General features: G+C 40.4%; 1 protein-coding gene across 1 annotated transcript in view; it reads right to left on the reverse strand.

Annotated features, from left to right (window-relative positions):
- Positions 1-203: 203 nt before the first annotated feature.
- CMYA5 (cardiomyopathy associated 5) overlaps positions 204-16,931 on the reverse strand; it is an 87,172-nt gene continuing 70,444 nt past the window's right edge. Inside the window, exons 11-14 of the mRNA XM_072958455.1 lie at positions 9,250-9,383; positions 7,914-8,013; positions 5,356-5,529; positions 204-1,067 (exon numbers count right to left, since the gene is read on the reverse strand). Of these exons, the coding sequence (XP_072814556.1) occupies positions 821-1,067; positions 5,356-5,529; positions 7,914-8,013; positions 9,250-9,383 (655 nt within the window). The 3' untranslated portion in view covers positions 204-820. The remainder of the gene's footprint in view (positions 1,068-5,355; positions 5,530-7,913; positions 8,014-9,249; positions 9,384-16,931) is intronic.

Below are 16,931 nucleotides of genomic sequence, written 5' to 3' on the forward strand. Positions count from 1 at the left end.
AGCAAAAAGAGATTCTCAGCTTCTGGTAGTTGTCTGTAACTATAGGCTGAAAACGTTCAGATTCTAAAACATGTATGTGTAAAATTCTCACAAGAAAATGAGCAGCAGCACAACCCATGCAGCATGACAGCCATTTATCTGCAGTTTGTCCCGTCCAGAAATGCCGCACACATAAGACACGTGTAATAAGTTCACATAACATGTTTCGTTTTAGAGACTCTAACCGTTTATTTAACAAAATGGACATTTCTAATACCTAGCACTTTTCTACATTTAATATTTCAGGGAAAAGAGACTCGAGTTCTACAGTATATATGATTACAAAAGAGTTCATTATCAACTTAGAATGCTTAAAACACTTCCTCTGCTGATTAGGATTCAGCATCCTTTAGTGAAATGAGGTGACATTTTTCTGGTGGAAAAAGTCTGTGTTTCTTGTCAGAGGAGATGTATTAATAGCACAGCCTTCCCTTCACTCAGACCTGTCCATCAGAGGATTTCTTTTACCAAAGAAACAGGTGGAAATCCATTTCTCTAGTTTGGTTCCCAAATCAGGTATAGATCCTTTCGACTTAGGGAAGAACTCAAACACACATAAACTGAAGGCAGGAGGTTGTTTTTTCCCATCCTCTTTACTCACACGCCGTTCTAGACAGTCAACGTTTTCTTGGTTTTGTTCATGTGCTGATCACTGTGCGTGGAGCTGTCACTAGTGCAACTGTGCAGAGGATGTTTTGAATAGCGTCTAGCACCCACGGAAAAGAACAACAGAGCCCCCCAAATCTGAATTATTGCTCTTGCAACCTTTGAAAGCCAATGATCACTTGTGCCTTGCAGAATCCGGGGGCTCTATTCCTAGGTGCAAAGTACATTTTCCGGGTTTCTCCAGGGCAAAGGCAGGGTGGACGCTCTCATTAAACCTGCGCCTAATGATGAAGAGAAACTGTCCAGTCTCCGCATTTATAAACAGGAGCCTCTGGTTGGTGTAGTCCAGCAGGATGCCCACTCTGGCGGGACGCTCAGTCACGTGGACATCACTCACAATGCCGCCGTAGAAAAACGTGTATCTGAAATGGAAGAGAGTGGGGAATTGAAAACTTAGGAAATTACTTGGAGATAACCAACTTTTCAGTTACTCACTTCAATTCACAATAATGAGTTGCAATAACGTTGTCCCAAATACTTTACCCAGATCCCTTCTAGATACTAAAATGCGTAGTTCTTGCCAACAGACGAGCATTTTTAATAATTTTGCTCCTTCTACATCAGGAGGCAGTCCCAGAATAACCAACATATGCCTCCCTTGTGATTTTTCTCAACGTTTTAATTCTTTCCCAGCTGCCCACATGTTTTAACTACCGCATTCATGGTGTGTCATTCTTTTGAATAAAACTCCTTTGAGGCTGCCATGTACTTTAAAAAGTACCGCAGGCTTGCCTTCCATAAAATGTATTAATTTTACAGTTTAAAGAATTTGTAAGTAACTTACATAAGGGCCTTTATGAAGTTTAAGAAATATTTCAGTATTTTTGCCCAACTTCATCCTTTCTATAGACTCCCCCTGCCCCAGACCAACTTTCCTTTTCATCTTCTCAATGTCTTCTGCAGCCTTGTGCCAAGGAGGGCTGCCTTTGATTTCTTTCTTCAGTTCAAATAAAATCAATTCAACAAGTATTCATTGGGCATATCTGTGTGCTCAGCTCTTTGCTGGGCCCTCTGGGAGATATGAGGGACCCTAGCATACTGTCCTTGCCCCCAGGGAACCCCTACTCCGCTGAGCAGAAAGGAAAAAATTGCTGATGACTTAAATATGGGCTAGGGCTGAGACTCCAGGTCAGGGCATGGATTAGTAAAGTGTTTACTAAACAGATTTAATGGACTGGTTTGGTTGTGAAAGGAAAGGGTCATGGCCAGGCTGGGAAGGAGAAATTGCTGAACAGAAGAAGCTAAATTGCTCTATGCAAAAAAGTGACACAAGTTGGGAGTTTTCTCCTGGTAATCTTAGAAACAGAGGGTGGGGCCCTGAAAGCATAGGAAGAGAAGAAATGAGATGAGGGACAGGTCTGGGGACATGATAGGTCTGAGGGTGGGAGTGACACTGGGCAGACTAGGGCTGGAGAATCTGGGTGACTCTGGTGTGACAGAAAAAGACCAGGACCTTGAAGACCTGTGATGTCTGTCTTAAAGGCCCAGAAGCTTGAGTGAAGGTATATTTAAGGAATGGCAAGTTGACAACTTCCTTGCAGAATGAAGCGCATGTGAAAGGGCTGAGGTTCATGGGGGTGGAAGGTAACCAGACTTCCACAGTGATACAGGACCTTTTCAGTGCCTTGCTGATGTGAAATATGGCAGAACACTATGAAGTTTTAGAACCTTAAAGCACACAGAGGCTGCAGGTGGCAATGATGGGGAGCAGCAGTGTGGGCTGGGGCTCTTACAGAAGTACTGGGAAGCAGATGGGCTCACACTCAGCCAAAGAAGAATGGTCAGGACTGGACAGCTGGAAAAAAGGAATAAGGTGGTCCAAGCCGTGGGGGTAGCAGAAGCAATGATGAGGTGGCAGAATGAACATGTATGTCATAGAGAACATCACCATCTGCTTGATGGGTTAGGAGGGGATGTGTGAATGGCTCTGAGGATGTTACAAGGATAAGTGACTCAGGGGCCAGGCCCTAGACCTGCCCTGTCCAACACAGTAGCCACTAGCCATATGTAACCACTTAAACTAAAATTTATTAAAATTAAATAAAATTCAAAATTCAGTTCATCTGTCCTATTAATCACATTTCAAGTGCTCAATAGCCACAGATGACACCATTTTTCTATTTTCCCAGAATGTGTAATTGCACAGCACTGGTCTAGAGGGTTTTGAATGCCCAGATGAGCCATTTTCCTACCCTGCATGGAGGGTTCCCAGTGCCTACAGGCCCAGCCTGGGTCAGTCCTTGAGCTAATCACTACTATAGAGGTAAAGGAAGGAAAAATATCTCTTGAAGCCTTGGCCCCACCAGCTCCACAGGGCCTGGAATTCATCCTGCCCCGTTTCTGCCCCCTTTTCCTACTGAGCACATCAGTTCCTTTCCCTGTCTGCCTGGGGCCCGACTCTCTGCCCAGCTTTTGCCTTTCCTTGGGACTGCTGGTCCCTATTCAAACAAGGGTCATCCAAAAGCCTGATTCTGGACACCAGCATGGCCCTGGAACTGCCTGCACTGGGGCCCCCACCTGAGTGGACCCACCCCCAAGAATCTCACTGCTGGCCCAGAATGAGCCCAGACTCCTTTCCACCCTGGTGGCCACTTCCCTCAGGGCTCCTCGTCCCCCAGCCTGGTCACATATTCTTCCTCACTTCCCCTCTTCACTGGGGCCCCACCTGAGTGTTGACACCACTGTGGATGTTTGTAGACTTTTGAGCAGAAAAGGAAGAGACATGATGCAAATGATGTTTTAGAAACACCTGCCACTTGTGAGACAAGGACGGCTTGGAGTGGGTGGAGGCTAGGAGAAGAGCACAGGCGTGGTGGCTGTGGGTGAAACGGATGAAGGCAGTGAAGAGGCCTGAACTAAAGCAGCTAGGTTAGGGGCGGACAGGAAGAAATGCAGTTGATCCCTTCTCCTTAGACTCTCTTCATTTCTCCTTTCCAATTGTGACATCCTAAAGCTTAGATTCGATGCAAGTAGAATCCAGAGTATTACTGCCTGGTTTAAATCAGGCCAGGGTGCTCTATTTGAAATATGATATGAGGCACTTAAGACCTGACCTCTCTGTGCTGTGACCACACAGGCAGGCACACTCCTCCTTCAGAATGTCTAGCACCTACCCTGGGCCTGGAAGAGCCGAAGACCAAAGTTGTTGAACATATTGAACAAAATTAACACTTTTGTTTTCTAGAGTCTAGAACTTTGTTATTGGAGGCTAGTTTCTGGTTTGGGTTCTTAAGGGCCCAAGTGTCTGAGGGAAGTTTCATAAAATCAATACCTAGTTCCAGCTCGAAATTTACTGATTATAATAAACTCTGGGTTTGAATGATTTTCAACTCTGGGTGAGGGCTGGGTCCTTAAGCATTGCACAGGACTGAATATCAATTAATCTTAATTCCTCTGACTTGATAAAATGTGGCTCTTGGAGATGGTGTCCTTATGAACCATGTCAGAGAATCAAACTCTGTCAAGTAGGATGTAGGGAGAAATGTACAGCCAGATATATGCAAAGTCCCAATTTGTGGGCTTTTTTCTCGGAACTTGCAAGCACTGCTTCCTTTTTAAAGCATTACATTTAAATAATTGCCTCACTTTTGCTTGATTCTTTACAATTTCAAAGCCCTTCCTTGTCCTGACTTCATGTGATCCTCACAATCCCAAAAGGTAGCAGACCAGGCATCACTGTCCCTGACAAGACAGATGAGGCACGTCAGATCTGCACACAGGTGAGTAGCCAATAGGAGGCCAGTCAAGGATGGAGCCAGGACTAAAATCAGGTTTCTGGCTCCAGTCCAGCATTCTTTAATTAGACCATCCTGTGCACATATTTAGTTCATAACATGCTTGCCTTATCTCTCTGAGACTAACACAGGTTAACAGCTTTTTCACATCAATCAATTAAATAATACTAATAATACAGACTAGAGGTTAGTTAACTTTATCTATAAAGGACCAGATAGTAAATATCTTAGGCCTGGGGTGCCATTCAGTCTCTGTTATAACTAGTCAACTCTGCCATTATAGCCCCAAAGCAGCCAAAGGCAATATGTAAACAAGTAAGCTTGACTGTGTTCCAATAAAACTTTATTTACAAAAAAGGCAGCGGGTTATATTTGGCCTGCGGGCTGCAGTTTGCCAGCCCCTAATATTGACCAATGGCGGGACGTATGGGGGGATCCCCTTCTTCCTCAGTCCTGTTGACTCCTTCTCTGTGGAGGCAGCCCTTTTAGCAGTACCTTGTGGTCTCTCCCCACCCTGGGGCAAGCGTGGAAGGAAAAGCTGGCCATGCATGCACTTCCTAACTCTTTCTTATGAGCTCCCTGAGGAGACACACCTCCTCCTCCAGGAACCTACTCTGCCCCGAAGGCTGGGGAAGCTGGCCTTGCCAAGGCTCTGGGTGTGTGCAAATCTATTAATATGAGAGGCTAAAGTGCAATATAAGAAAAATTTTTGCTCACATGCGAACCACATTCTCTAAACTTGGCTTCCTCCGTAATCAGAGTAATAGTTCAGTCTCCATATGCTTGACTCTTCCGTATCTTTCTTAGTTGACTCAGAACTTGGGAGATACTAGTTACTAGGCCCCTTGGAGACCTCTGCCTAGACATCAGGTCAGGATACACAGATTAAATGGCGAGGGGCAGGGCTCCGGCTTACCTCTGCGGCTCAGAGCAGTGCATGTACCACGAGGTCTCTCCTTGTCCCAGGGCACCGGCCTGCACAGCCGAGCTGGAGCAGATGCCAAGTCGATAAGCTGGGCAGTCTGTGACTGTGGCTTCCCAGTAATGCTGGCCACAGGCAGGCAGCTCCTCACCCAGGACTGACGGGATTCTGCAGGCAAAGTTGATCAGGAATTGCCAGCCTCTCTTTCGTAAACATCAACATTCACAAACTCATACACAGTTTAAGCAGGATTCTATCCTTGGAAACTGCTGGAATTTGACTAAAGACATGCATTGTTCACTGTGCCCCCAAACTTGACCTGATCGCCACAGAATTCCCCAAACCCTCAATATGCATACTCTCACCACCACAGGCAACACCCATGTATTGCACATTGCATCTCTTGGAGGAGCTGGGAACCAGGAAATAACTAGAATCACAGCAGGACAAAAACAAATGGCACAATGTCTGCTTTCAAAGAGAGTGAGAAAATAAAAGGGAGGCAGGTGGGGAGTTTCAAGAGAACATGACTTGCAAAGTTTCCTTCCAAAACTTGCACACACACACACACAGAGGAGTCTCCAAACCTTCTTTAACAATGAGTTCCAGTGTTTGCTGACTTTCCTGCGCACAGAGACCAAATGAGGCGCTGCTCTTGAACAGCAAGGCGGCTGGCGAGGCCAGAGCAGAGTGGAGTGTGGATTAACCAGGTGGGATACGTGTGCTTAGCAGAGGCTTGTGGTCAGCCGCCTTTGGGACTCTGGCCTCTTTAGATTGTAGCAGGCATGCCTGAGAGGTTGTCGAAAGGTCGCTTTTTGTCTCACCTCAGCTGTTTTTGTAAGAGGCACAGTGAACTGAACCAAAGCACTTTCAACTGCTGATGGGTGACCTTGTTTGCATGAATTGCTCAATTTTGCTTTGAAACGGCTGAGACAGCAAGGAAGTATTTTTAATTTAGGCAGCGTTAATATTCAGTCAGCACCCTCTCCCTCTCCCCTTTAACAGATGAGAAAATGATTAATGCAAGGGAATGTATTTCACTTTCTCGTGTCTGTACCAAACCACTCACTTCAGAGAGGTGGCTACTGACGGGCCCTTACTCTCTGGAGCAAAGCCTGGCTGCCTGATATTTATGAACTAATTTTCAGGTTAATAATAAATAAATAAAAGTCTGTAAAATACATTACAGTTAACATCAGTTTTTATGAACTCTTACCAACCTCCAGTCTACTTTCCTTTTTGATTTTTTTTTTGAGAAATCCAAAAGAGATAAAAAAGCCCAATCTATTTTTCTCTCTCTTTCTTTCTTTCTCTCTTTCTTTCTCTTTCTTTCTTTCTTTCTTTCTTTCTTTTTCTTTCTTTCTTTCTTCCTTCCTTCCTTCCTTCCTTCCTTCCTTCCCTCCCTCCCTCCCTCCCTCCTTTCTTCCTTCCTCCCTTCCTTCCTTTCTTTCTTTCTTTCTTTTCTTTCTTTCTTTCTTTCTTTCTTTCTTTCTTTCTTTCTTTCTTTCTTTCTTTCTTTCTTTCTTTCTTTCTTTCTTTCTTTCTTTCTTTCTTTCTTTCTTTCTTTCTTTCTTTCTTTCTTTCTTTTCTGAATTCACTCATTTGTATATGCTTAGCATCTCCAGTGTTCTGGCCCCAGGCTGGGAGTCAAAGATGAGGAAGACAGGGCTGCTGCTTGAAGACTAGACAAGACAGGGCAGCTGATGAATGACTCTACAGTTGCTCAGCCCTTTCTGCAAAGACGATCAAAGGGCACCAGGGCCCAGAGAAGGCTGGGCCATTTCTGGGAGCAGGTAACACCTGAGCTGAGCCCCAGACAGGAGAACAGCAGACTGAGAGGAAAACAGTGCAAGTCACCATTGGTGTGCACAGGGCCGTGTTGTGAGAACTCACTGGCGGCCCACACTGGGCTCACCGGTGCCAACAGCAGCTTGTGTTTCACATGGGTCACAGTTTTCAAAAGCCCTTCATGTACTTTCTCCCCTTTGACCATTCTCTCCCTCAAAATAACCATGAGAGGTGGCAGGCAAATTGCACAGCAGCCTCCCCACTGTGTTCTCAGCTTTTGTCTCTTCTTTATTCTGATGCTTCTTTTCGTGGGAGGTGCTGGAGGGTGAGGGGACAAGATCCTGAAAGCCCCACAGGTGGCCAGAAGCAGAAACTCAACAAAAGTTATCCTCCTCTATTTTTTTTTCAAGTGGATCGATACAAAATCTGGTTTGGTATTGCAAATAATAGAAGAATTAACCCAGACTCTTCTTCCCCCGAACCAGAGATAATGCCTTAAAACAGTCTATGTGTTAAACAAAACCATCTGTGCTTATAGTTCCAATAAAAATATTGACACTTGCTCCCAAGTTATGAACTAGATCTGTCACTTTCCCCCTAGTAACAAACCATAACCGAATTGCACGGGTGTGTACCAATTTACGCTCGATACCACACATCCAGGCGTGTGCATCAAACCAAGAACGTGCTCAGGTGAGGCCACGCCAAGGCGACACCCTCAGAAGACTCTACTGCTGAGACATCTCGTGCTTGCTTCTACTTACTCTGTCAGCCGTCTCCTCTCCGTGAAGCTGATCACTGTCCCGTTTAAAGAAATCTGCAGAGCAGGATGAGCTGTTTCTCTCAACAAGAGAAATCGGGTTCCTATTGCAGTTAGGAAAATAGGATTATAACATTACCACAATGTCAAGTGCTGTCCCTGGGCAAAGCCCCACATCTCAGATTTAGTCTTTCTTTTGACATCAAAGTTCCCTGCTGAACGTTTTCAGATCCACAGCAAAATTTTATCCGTGAGAAGGACTACTGAATGCCAGGGGCTGATCACCTTTCCTTGGTGCCCAGGTATGGTCACTCTGTTGTGCAAAGTATGCTCCCTGCAGCAGCAGCATCTACACCACCTGGATACTAGTTACACATGCAGAATCTTGGGCTTGCCCCGGACCTCCTGGATCACAATCTGTATTTTAACAAGCTCCTTGGGAGATTCACGTGTACATTGAAGTTTGAAGATGCACTGGTATAACCTACAGGAGTGGTTCTAACAGTGGAAGGTACAGGCACCCTATTGGGACTGCAGGGAACACACTTCTGAACAGGCAGCCCTCAAGCCTTCTCTTCACAAACATCAGGCTGGCCCTAACCACATCACACACAAGGCACATGCACAGGTTTTTGCTGGTTAAGCCAGTCACTGAAAGTGCCACACTCAAATCTTCTGCCATTTTGGGGTCTAGAATAAGATAATAAAGTGATCACTTTTCCATTCCTTATTTCTTTTCACAATAATTGAGAACAGCCAAGCACTTTTTGTTGGCATCATCTAGGTACCTGCCTCAAAATGCCACTGAAAGCTTTTATCACTTTCCTGAGTTATTCACTCATTCATTTGACAAACATTAATTGGCAGAAACATGTACTAGCCGTGAAAAATAAACAGAACAGAACTGGAAGCTTGTTCATAGAGTTCACAGTATAATAAAATAAGAATATCTTCATCCCACTCTTTCCTCAAAACATACCCACAAGTTACAGCACTTTGTAAGCCAAACAAGAATCCTCTGGGGAAATTAAAAACACATGTCAGAGCCCAGATCCAGGTAAATTAGATCAGGATCTCCAGGAATTGGCCCCTGGCATCAGTATTTTTTAAGCACCCTGACATTGCTAATGGGTAGCCAAGGTTGATAACCTCTTAAACTAGAAAAATAAAAAGAAACACCTTGACCTTTGGCCAATCTTGGGTCCTCATGCCAGAAACCTAGCACTGCCAGCAAGCTGGGGGCTTAAAGAAGTTTCCTTCCAGGATGTCTTCTCTGGGTGGTAGAAGGGAATGAAAGGGAATGCTTGGAAACAGTCCTCTGTGTACAAAGGGGAAAGTACCTCTGGTGGAAATGAGGGCAGCTTCACTCTGTTCGCTTGTCCCAAATGCATTGATGGCTCGCACATAGAAAAAGTAATTGTCATTAGGTTGGAGGTTAACTTTCAGCTGAAATCCTTTAATTCCAGAGAAAGATCTAAATATGAAAGGAAAATAATAATTTTATATATCGTGCTAAACAACTCATATTTCAATCTCATAGTGAATGAACACCTTTTACTGACAACAAATCACTTATTTTTTCCCTTTTTATGACCACAGAGTTAGCAAGCCAGATTCTACAAAATGGTCATTGTCCACTAAGTCTACTTTATCAGATCATTTCTACATTTGTTAACATTTGTCCAATAGTGTGTCTTTCAGAATGTTTTTTGGAACAGAACCAGACAAATTTTTTTTTTAATTCAGAAAACAGACTGTGTGGTTAACGAGTCTCCAAGCATATATTATTTTGTTTATCAATTTTTGGCTAAGGAAGTACTTCTGGATTAAGATGTTAAACCAACCTATGATGCAAAAGACACTAATTATCTTCTCAACAGATCCTGAAGAGTGGAAAACTTAAGGTGAGTGATGATTTTCTACATGGCCATCAAGCCAAAGCCAGTAAGGTTATGGAAACTGGAGCTCTCTCAAGAAGACAATATTCTTTAAAGCAAGCTTAATCATGGCAAGAAAAGAGAATTCTAATTGCCAGATAAAATCCTCAAGGTTGCTGTTCCTAAATCTCTCATTTACATTAAAAGAAAAGTGCTGGTAATTAGCGATATTGAACATCTTTTCCTGTGTCTATTGGCCATCTGTAGGTCTTCTTTGGAGAATGTCTATTTAGGCCTTCTGCCCATTTTTTGATTGGGTTGGGGTTTTTTGTTATTCAAATGAACTTATTTACAAAACAGAAAGAGACTCACGGACAGAGACAACAAGCTATGGGTTACCAAAGGGGAAAGGGGGTGGGGGAGGGATAAATTAGGAGTTTGGGATTAGCAGATACAAACTACTTTATATAAAATAGATAAGTAAAAGGTCCTACTATATAGCCCAGGGAACTACATTCAATATCTTGTAATAACCTATAATGAAAAACAATATGAAAAAAGATATATATGTACAACTAAATCGCTAAACTTGTATAAAAGAAACTAACACAACACTGTAAATCAACTATACTTCAATAAATAAATAAAACACTTTTTAAAAGAAATTGAGAAGTGCTGGTCGTGGTATCTAAATGGCAGCATCCTTGGCAAGTACACTGTAACAGCCCAACCATTCAAGCACAAATGGACTTGCTGGATTTGAAAATGGAGCTCTCTGAACTTGCCAATGAGCTGGAATAGTTTTGTGCTTCTTTTCCATTCTCTTTAATCTGCTTGATATCAGGTCCTAGAGCATTTATACAAATGCTCTTTTAGCCTCCTTTTGGAGAGGCTTTGGAGAGGGTTACAAATTAGGCTCCTTGCTAATAAAAGAATTCCTAATCTGAGTGCTAAAGAATCAGAGTCCTGTCCCCAGGAGATGTGTGTTGGATACTAGTCATTGAAAACAATAGTACTGTAGCCTTCAAGCCATAGAGAGATAGGGTTTTTGTTTTTGTTTTTTAACTGTTTGTTTGCTTTGTTTGTTTTTTGTTTTCTTTGTGTTTGTTTTATCATTAATGAATTGTACCATCGCATTAAAATCAAAGAGTGGCCACTTCATTCTCAGATTTTTTTTTTCAGGTTATTTCTATTTCTGTTGACTCATTTCTCTCTCAGGACCTGCCTTAAAGAATTCTGTGGAGAACCAGGAAAAGGAAAAAGTATCATCGACCCAGAAAACAAATTAATTTAGATGTTTTTAAAAGCAGAAAATCTGTACAGAGTAAAATGGAAGAGATACACAGATGACTACAATTAAAGTAACTCATTGATAATTACATGAAATTCAAATTTTAATGTTTACAAAGCTTTATTGTAACAGTCATGCTACTGTGTTTACATATTGTATATGGTTCCTTGGGTTGAAGCAAAATTGAATTGTGACAGAGATCTTTCGGCCGACAAAGCCAAAATTATTTATATATCTGTTCCTATACAGAAATAATTTATTTATTCCTGTTTTATTATGTAAGCATTTAAGGCCAAGAGTTTTATTTTGTATACCACTTTTGCTATATTCCATCTATTTTTATGTATATCAATGTCATTCGTTTTCAGATATATTTCAAAATTTTATTATGGCTTCTTTGATTTATGAGTAATATAGAAATCCGTATTTTATTTCCAAAAAAAGAAAGAAAATCTATACAGAATAGCAATCCCTCCCCCATCAATGCCCCATGTCTAAAAGCACAAAAGACTCATGGTTTGTTCCTCAGAAGGAAGGGGCAGGGGAGGGGAGAAGCCTGGGTCTATTTGTGTATTTGCTATTTAGTGCCTGTGTCTGGAAAAGGTCAATGCAAACTTTATCGGTTGTTATTTCAGAAGCTACCACCTGACCAGGCCCTTGAGAGTACTATCTTTAGATGCAATGGAAATGGATGAATGAAACTGAGCCATATGTCCACTGACAACTAATTATGCTTTGGTTAATTAATGAAAAACTAGGTCCTGTGATTGAGAATGCAATTCCCGACTAATATCTAGATTGTTATTCTGGGGTAGAAATATTGCTGATCTTATATGAATTGATGACTGAAGAGAAGTTTCAAATGTACATTAATTTTTTTGTTGAAGTATACTCAGTTATAATGTGTCAATTAATTATAACAAGCTTATAGTCTCAATAAGCACACTCAGATCTGAACTGGGTTTCAGACTTCATGCACTCATTAAATAAATATTTATTGATCACTTATCATGTGCCCAGACCCTGTCTTTGCCTGAGGGGGGAAGTGGCAAGGATAGATGAGGAATTTCATCTCTAGAAACTGGATAGAACATATGAGCTTCATTTTGTAATAATGCAGTTGTTAATGCCAAGGATGCTATTTTTTGGGTAAGTGTTTGCTCTTAAATTTTATGAAGTCTGTCAAGAAGGAAATTCCATATACACTGTCGACTGCATGCTATGTCTTATTACTCATTTAAAGAATAAAAGTTTATATGGTACTGAAGCCAACATATGGGATTAGATCTGCTCTCATTGTGCAAACAGGTCAAACAGACATGACAAATATGCACAATGCCCTCACTGAATCTATAAAAGCACCAGGTATGAAAATGAAAGTAATATGAAATATGGAAGGGTTTTATTGTTTATAAGTTTATATCTTATGCTCAAGCACCAAGAACAAAGCAAAAAAAACACAAAAAAACAAAAAGCTCAGATACAAATGCTTCATTTCCCTATTTATTCTATCTGACCTCATTTAATGTCACAGAAGTCTTCATGTCAGTTATCCCTGCTTTTTAGCCAAATGAAAACTTCAAAAATTTTGGAATTTGAAATCTGAAGAGTGGTACTCTTCCATAGATTAGGATATTTTTCATTTCAAAAACAAAAATTTGTCATAATTGCCACTGAGTCCACATGAGTTACAATGAGCTTTGCATACTTTGCAGTAGAATTCAAATTCACAGATGATGCAAACTGAGGTAAGTGATTAGACAGCAAATAGAACCACAGCAAGTTGTTGGTGTTTCGATAAAAAGAGATTTTATCCTTATCAATAATGTGACTAATCTGACTATATTAGAAGTCTAGAACAAATAATGAAATTCAAAAGACAAGAAATATGACTCAAAGGGCCTCACTTTGGGTCTTGAGTGTGGGATTCCCCCGTAAGTACCATAGTGCAGAGGACAGGAAAGGCTTTATATGCAGAGGTTTCAAGAATGTGAGGGCAAGGAAGCATCTAGAAACCCTAACACATCAGCACATTAGCTGCTTGCTGGTGGAGCATAAGCATGCTGTTGACACTGAGTTCCGTACCCAGCAGGTCTTCAGAGGACCCTCAGCTGCCTCACTGGTAGGACAAAGGACATTTGCTAAACTCCAGTGCTGTAAGGCTGAGAGAACTGATTTAAAGGAGACCCACTGTCTCCTCGGAAGTCTGAAGGGCTGCCATGTGAATGAGACCAGGCTTCTCTTCTGCTGTCTCTGAAGGAAAATCACCAGGAGGCTGATGTCTGACCAATATAACAAAGGCCTTTCTAGTGTAAGCCCTTTCATTCTTTAGTTTTTGCAAGGAATGAAAAGTTTGCCACAACTAGCTGTGGATAATGGGGCAAGAATTATTTTACATGGGAACTGAAAAGGATCTTAATGAAGTAAAAAGACCAATAGGGACTTAATGCTTAATGGGAAAATACTAAAAGCATTCCCATTTAGTCAGAGGGACAGATATAAGGTTAAAAAAATTGGGAAGTAGGAGGTAAAATTATTAGCATTTGCATGTGATATGACTATTACCTAGAAAACTCAAGAAAATCAGCTGGAAAAACGCAGAATTTAGTAAGATAGCTACATATGAAACTAATATAAGAAATCAAAATTCTTCATACACAAATAACAACTAGCTAGAAGATAAAGCAAAAGAAAGACCTTATTTAGAAAAATGGCAAACATAACAAAAATGTTTAACGTTTATATGAAAAATATTTTTGAAAATGGTACTGAAGGAAAACACACAAAAGACTTAACTAAAAGGAAAGGTATATCGGTTTTTGGAGAGGAAAATACAACATTACAAAAATTTCGAAGCTCCCTAAATTAATCTCTCAATTTAACATGATCTCTAAAAATACCAAATTGTCAGGGGCAGGGGAGTGGAGGTGACTATACAATCTGATTCTAAAGATCATATAAAAATAAACTAGCAAACAGAAAAAAAAGGTCATGAAGGAGCAAACTAACCTACTATGAATTCTAAAATTATAAAGCTATAATAATAGAAACTCATGGTACCAGGGCATAAATAGATGGGACAATGGAACAGATCATAAAGATCAGGAACAGAGCCAAACACACAGGTTCTTGAGTATGTAATAATGGAAATATTTCAAATCAGAAGGGAAAGTGATGGGTTTTCTTGTTGGCACAGCTAGACAGCCATACTAGGAAAAATAAAGCTGGATTCCCTACTTCATACTTCCTACTGAAAGTAAAACTAAACTAACATTAACATTTAAACATTAACATTAACATTTAAAAATGTGCATGGCAAAAAAATAACCAAAAAAATTGCAACTCATATGTAAAATAGGTAAACAACAAGGCCCAGTATAATACAGGGGACTATATTCAATACCTTGTAATAACCTACAATGAAAAAGAATATGAAAAAAATGAATATATATGTATGACCAAATCACTATGCTGTATACCAGAAACTAACACAACATTGTAAATCAACTATACTTCAATTAAAAAAAAATTATAAATTGCAACTCATATCATAGACGAGGGCTAATGTTCTTCGAAAAACAAAGAGCTTCTACAACTCAGTAAGAAAAAATTCTACAATCTAACAGGAAAAATGGGTAAAGGAAATGAACAGTTCATAGAAAAGGAAGTACATGGCTCTGAAACACACAAAAAGATGTTCAACCTAATAATAGAAATGCACAATTCAACTATAATAAGATTTCATTTTCTACTTATAATTCTATCAAAGATGAAGTTTTATTACAGATGTGTAGGCAAGGGTATGAAGAACCAAGTACTCTTACATGCTGCCTGACAGCGTGTAAACAGCTACAGCCTTTATGGAGACAGTTTGGTACTGTCTATCAAAATTTTAAATGTACATACCTTTTAACCAGTTATTGTACTTCTAGGAATTTATCTTACTGATATTCTTGCATATGTGTGAAGTGATATATGCGTAAGTGTTTTTCGGCAGCACTCTGTGAGAGTGGAAACAACTTAAGTGCCTCTCAATTGGTCAAATAACTTAATTATATTCTTAGAATATAATGGACTGGTTTTTTAAAATAGATACAGTTCCATTGATCTACGGAACTGACTGATATGAGACATCAAGAAATATTTTTAAACAAGAAAAGTAAGGTGGTAGAAATATATATAGTATGCTACCATTTGTGAAAAAATATAGATGCTATATATGCACAGACTACCTAAAAAGATAAGTATGAATCAGGTAACAATAATTGCCTCTGGGGAGAGGAGTTGAGTAGGTGAAGTAGATAGGTAGAAAGGAGATTTTATTTTCACTGTATTCCCTTTTGTGTCTTTTGAATTTGTACCCTATGTCTATATTATCTATCCAAGATTAATTAAACAGTTTACTTTTAAAGCTATATTACAAGTTTAGGAGTTGGTTGAATGTGTTTGCCAAATGCACATGAGTTTGAACTTTGTAAAGTAGCTTTTCTAGAAATTTGATAATTCGCCAATTTGTGTTGGATGGAAGGAAGGGGTGTCCAGGTGCTGAAGGTAGACTGAGGAGCTGGTAACCATGAGAAGTGGCTGTCCTCCACACTGCTGTGTCTAATACCTGGATCTAAGCATGTGTTCTAACAGGAAAAGGAGGCGGCGTGTGTACAAACAATATGGAGGAATCCAGAGCCATGACTCCTGGAAGCAGCCTACGATGGTGCTGTCACTGCAGTGCACAACAGATGGCTAAGTATGAATTGTTTTTTTAAAACACAGTGGGCTCTTACTGTTGGCAGCACCAACATTCAGCCAGTCAGTCAGCACCATTTAACCAGAACACACTGCTGGGCACTCTGGGGACCAGCCAGTAAAGTAGTATTTACCATCCCTGCCTGGGCACATTGGATCTTCTAAATTGGAAACTCTTAAGAGGGGCCTGTGAATCTAAACTTGAACGAGCAACCCAGTTGTTTTTTTTAATGATCTGTTAGGTTTGATAAACAATCATAAGATAGCCTGGGGTGAGACGAGGTGGCAAGGAGAAACAGGAAAAAGAAGAAAAATCATGAGAACATAGCAACATTAAATACAAGAACAACTAACTAAATAGTTCTAGCTGTTAGAAGTCTTGAAAACTTTAACTAACCGTAAACATGGAACTTTTTGTTTGAAATGAATTTTTTTTGTTAAATCAGGATTAAGAAGAAAATTCTTTATATATTGACTTTTGTTGTTTAAAAAACTTGGTAAATAAAATTTTTTGAACAGGACTATTTTTCTTTTGATAAATGAGGAATTATGAGAGTCAGGGCTAACCAAACATCACTATTAGTTCACAATAGTGTAGAAACATCGCATGAGGGCTGAATCCTACTGACCAGGGAACTTGGGTTTTCCTGTAATTAGAATCTCTCACAAAATCAAAGAGAGCCAAAGGATTCCAGCAGAAGGATCCTGGATTTTTGTTTTCTCTATAGTTACCCTCCAAAGCCTGAATGATACCATTTATACTTCAGGCAGAGAATCCCAGGAGCCTAGTAACATTCATTCTTGTGGATTCTCCAAGCTCTCCTTTTCCACTCCAAGGTCACATAGGTGGACAATTACTTGAGGGCCCATAGAACTGCCCAAAGAGAATGGTGATTTAACGTTTAACATAAGCTTTCAGATCCCATTTTAAAACCAGTTACATAGGAAATGTTTTTGCATCTGCTGTAAAACTGCTCTTAAAGACAATCACTATTATCTTGTTCAATAGCCCTTATATAAAGATCTACATGAAAAATTCATCTTAGAACTGAATGTCAAGAAATATAATTGTCTCTCTTAGTGAAATGCTGTGCTTCCTTTTAAAAAAAGA

The sequence above is a fragment of the Vicugna pacos genome, chromosome 3 (assembly GCF_048564905.1).
Source record: "Vicugna pacos chromosome 3, VicPac4, whole genome shotgun sequence".
Taxonomy (NCBI): Eukaryota; Metazoa; Chordata; class Mammalia; order Artiodactyla; family Camelidae; genus Vicugna; species Vicugna pacos.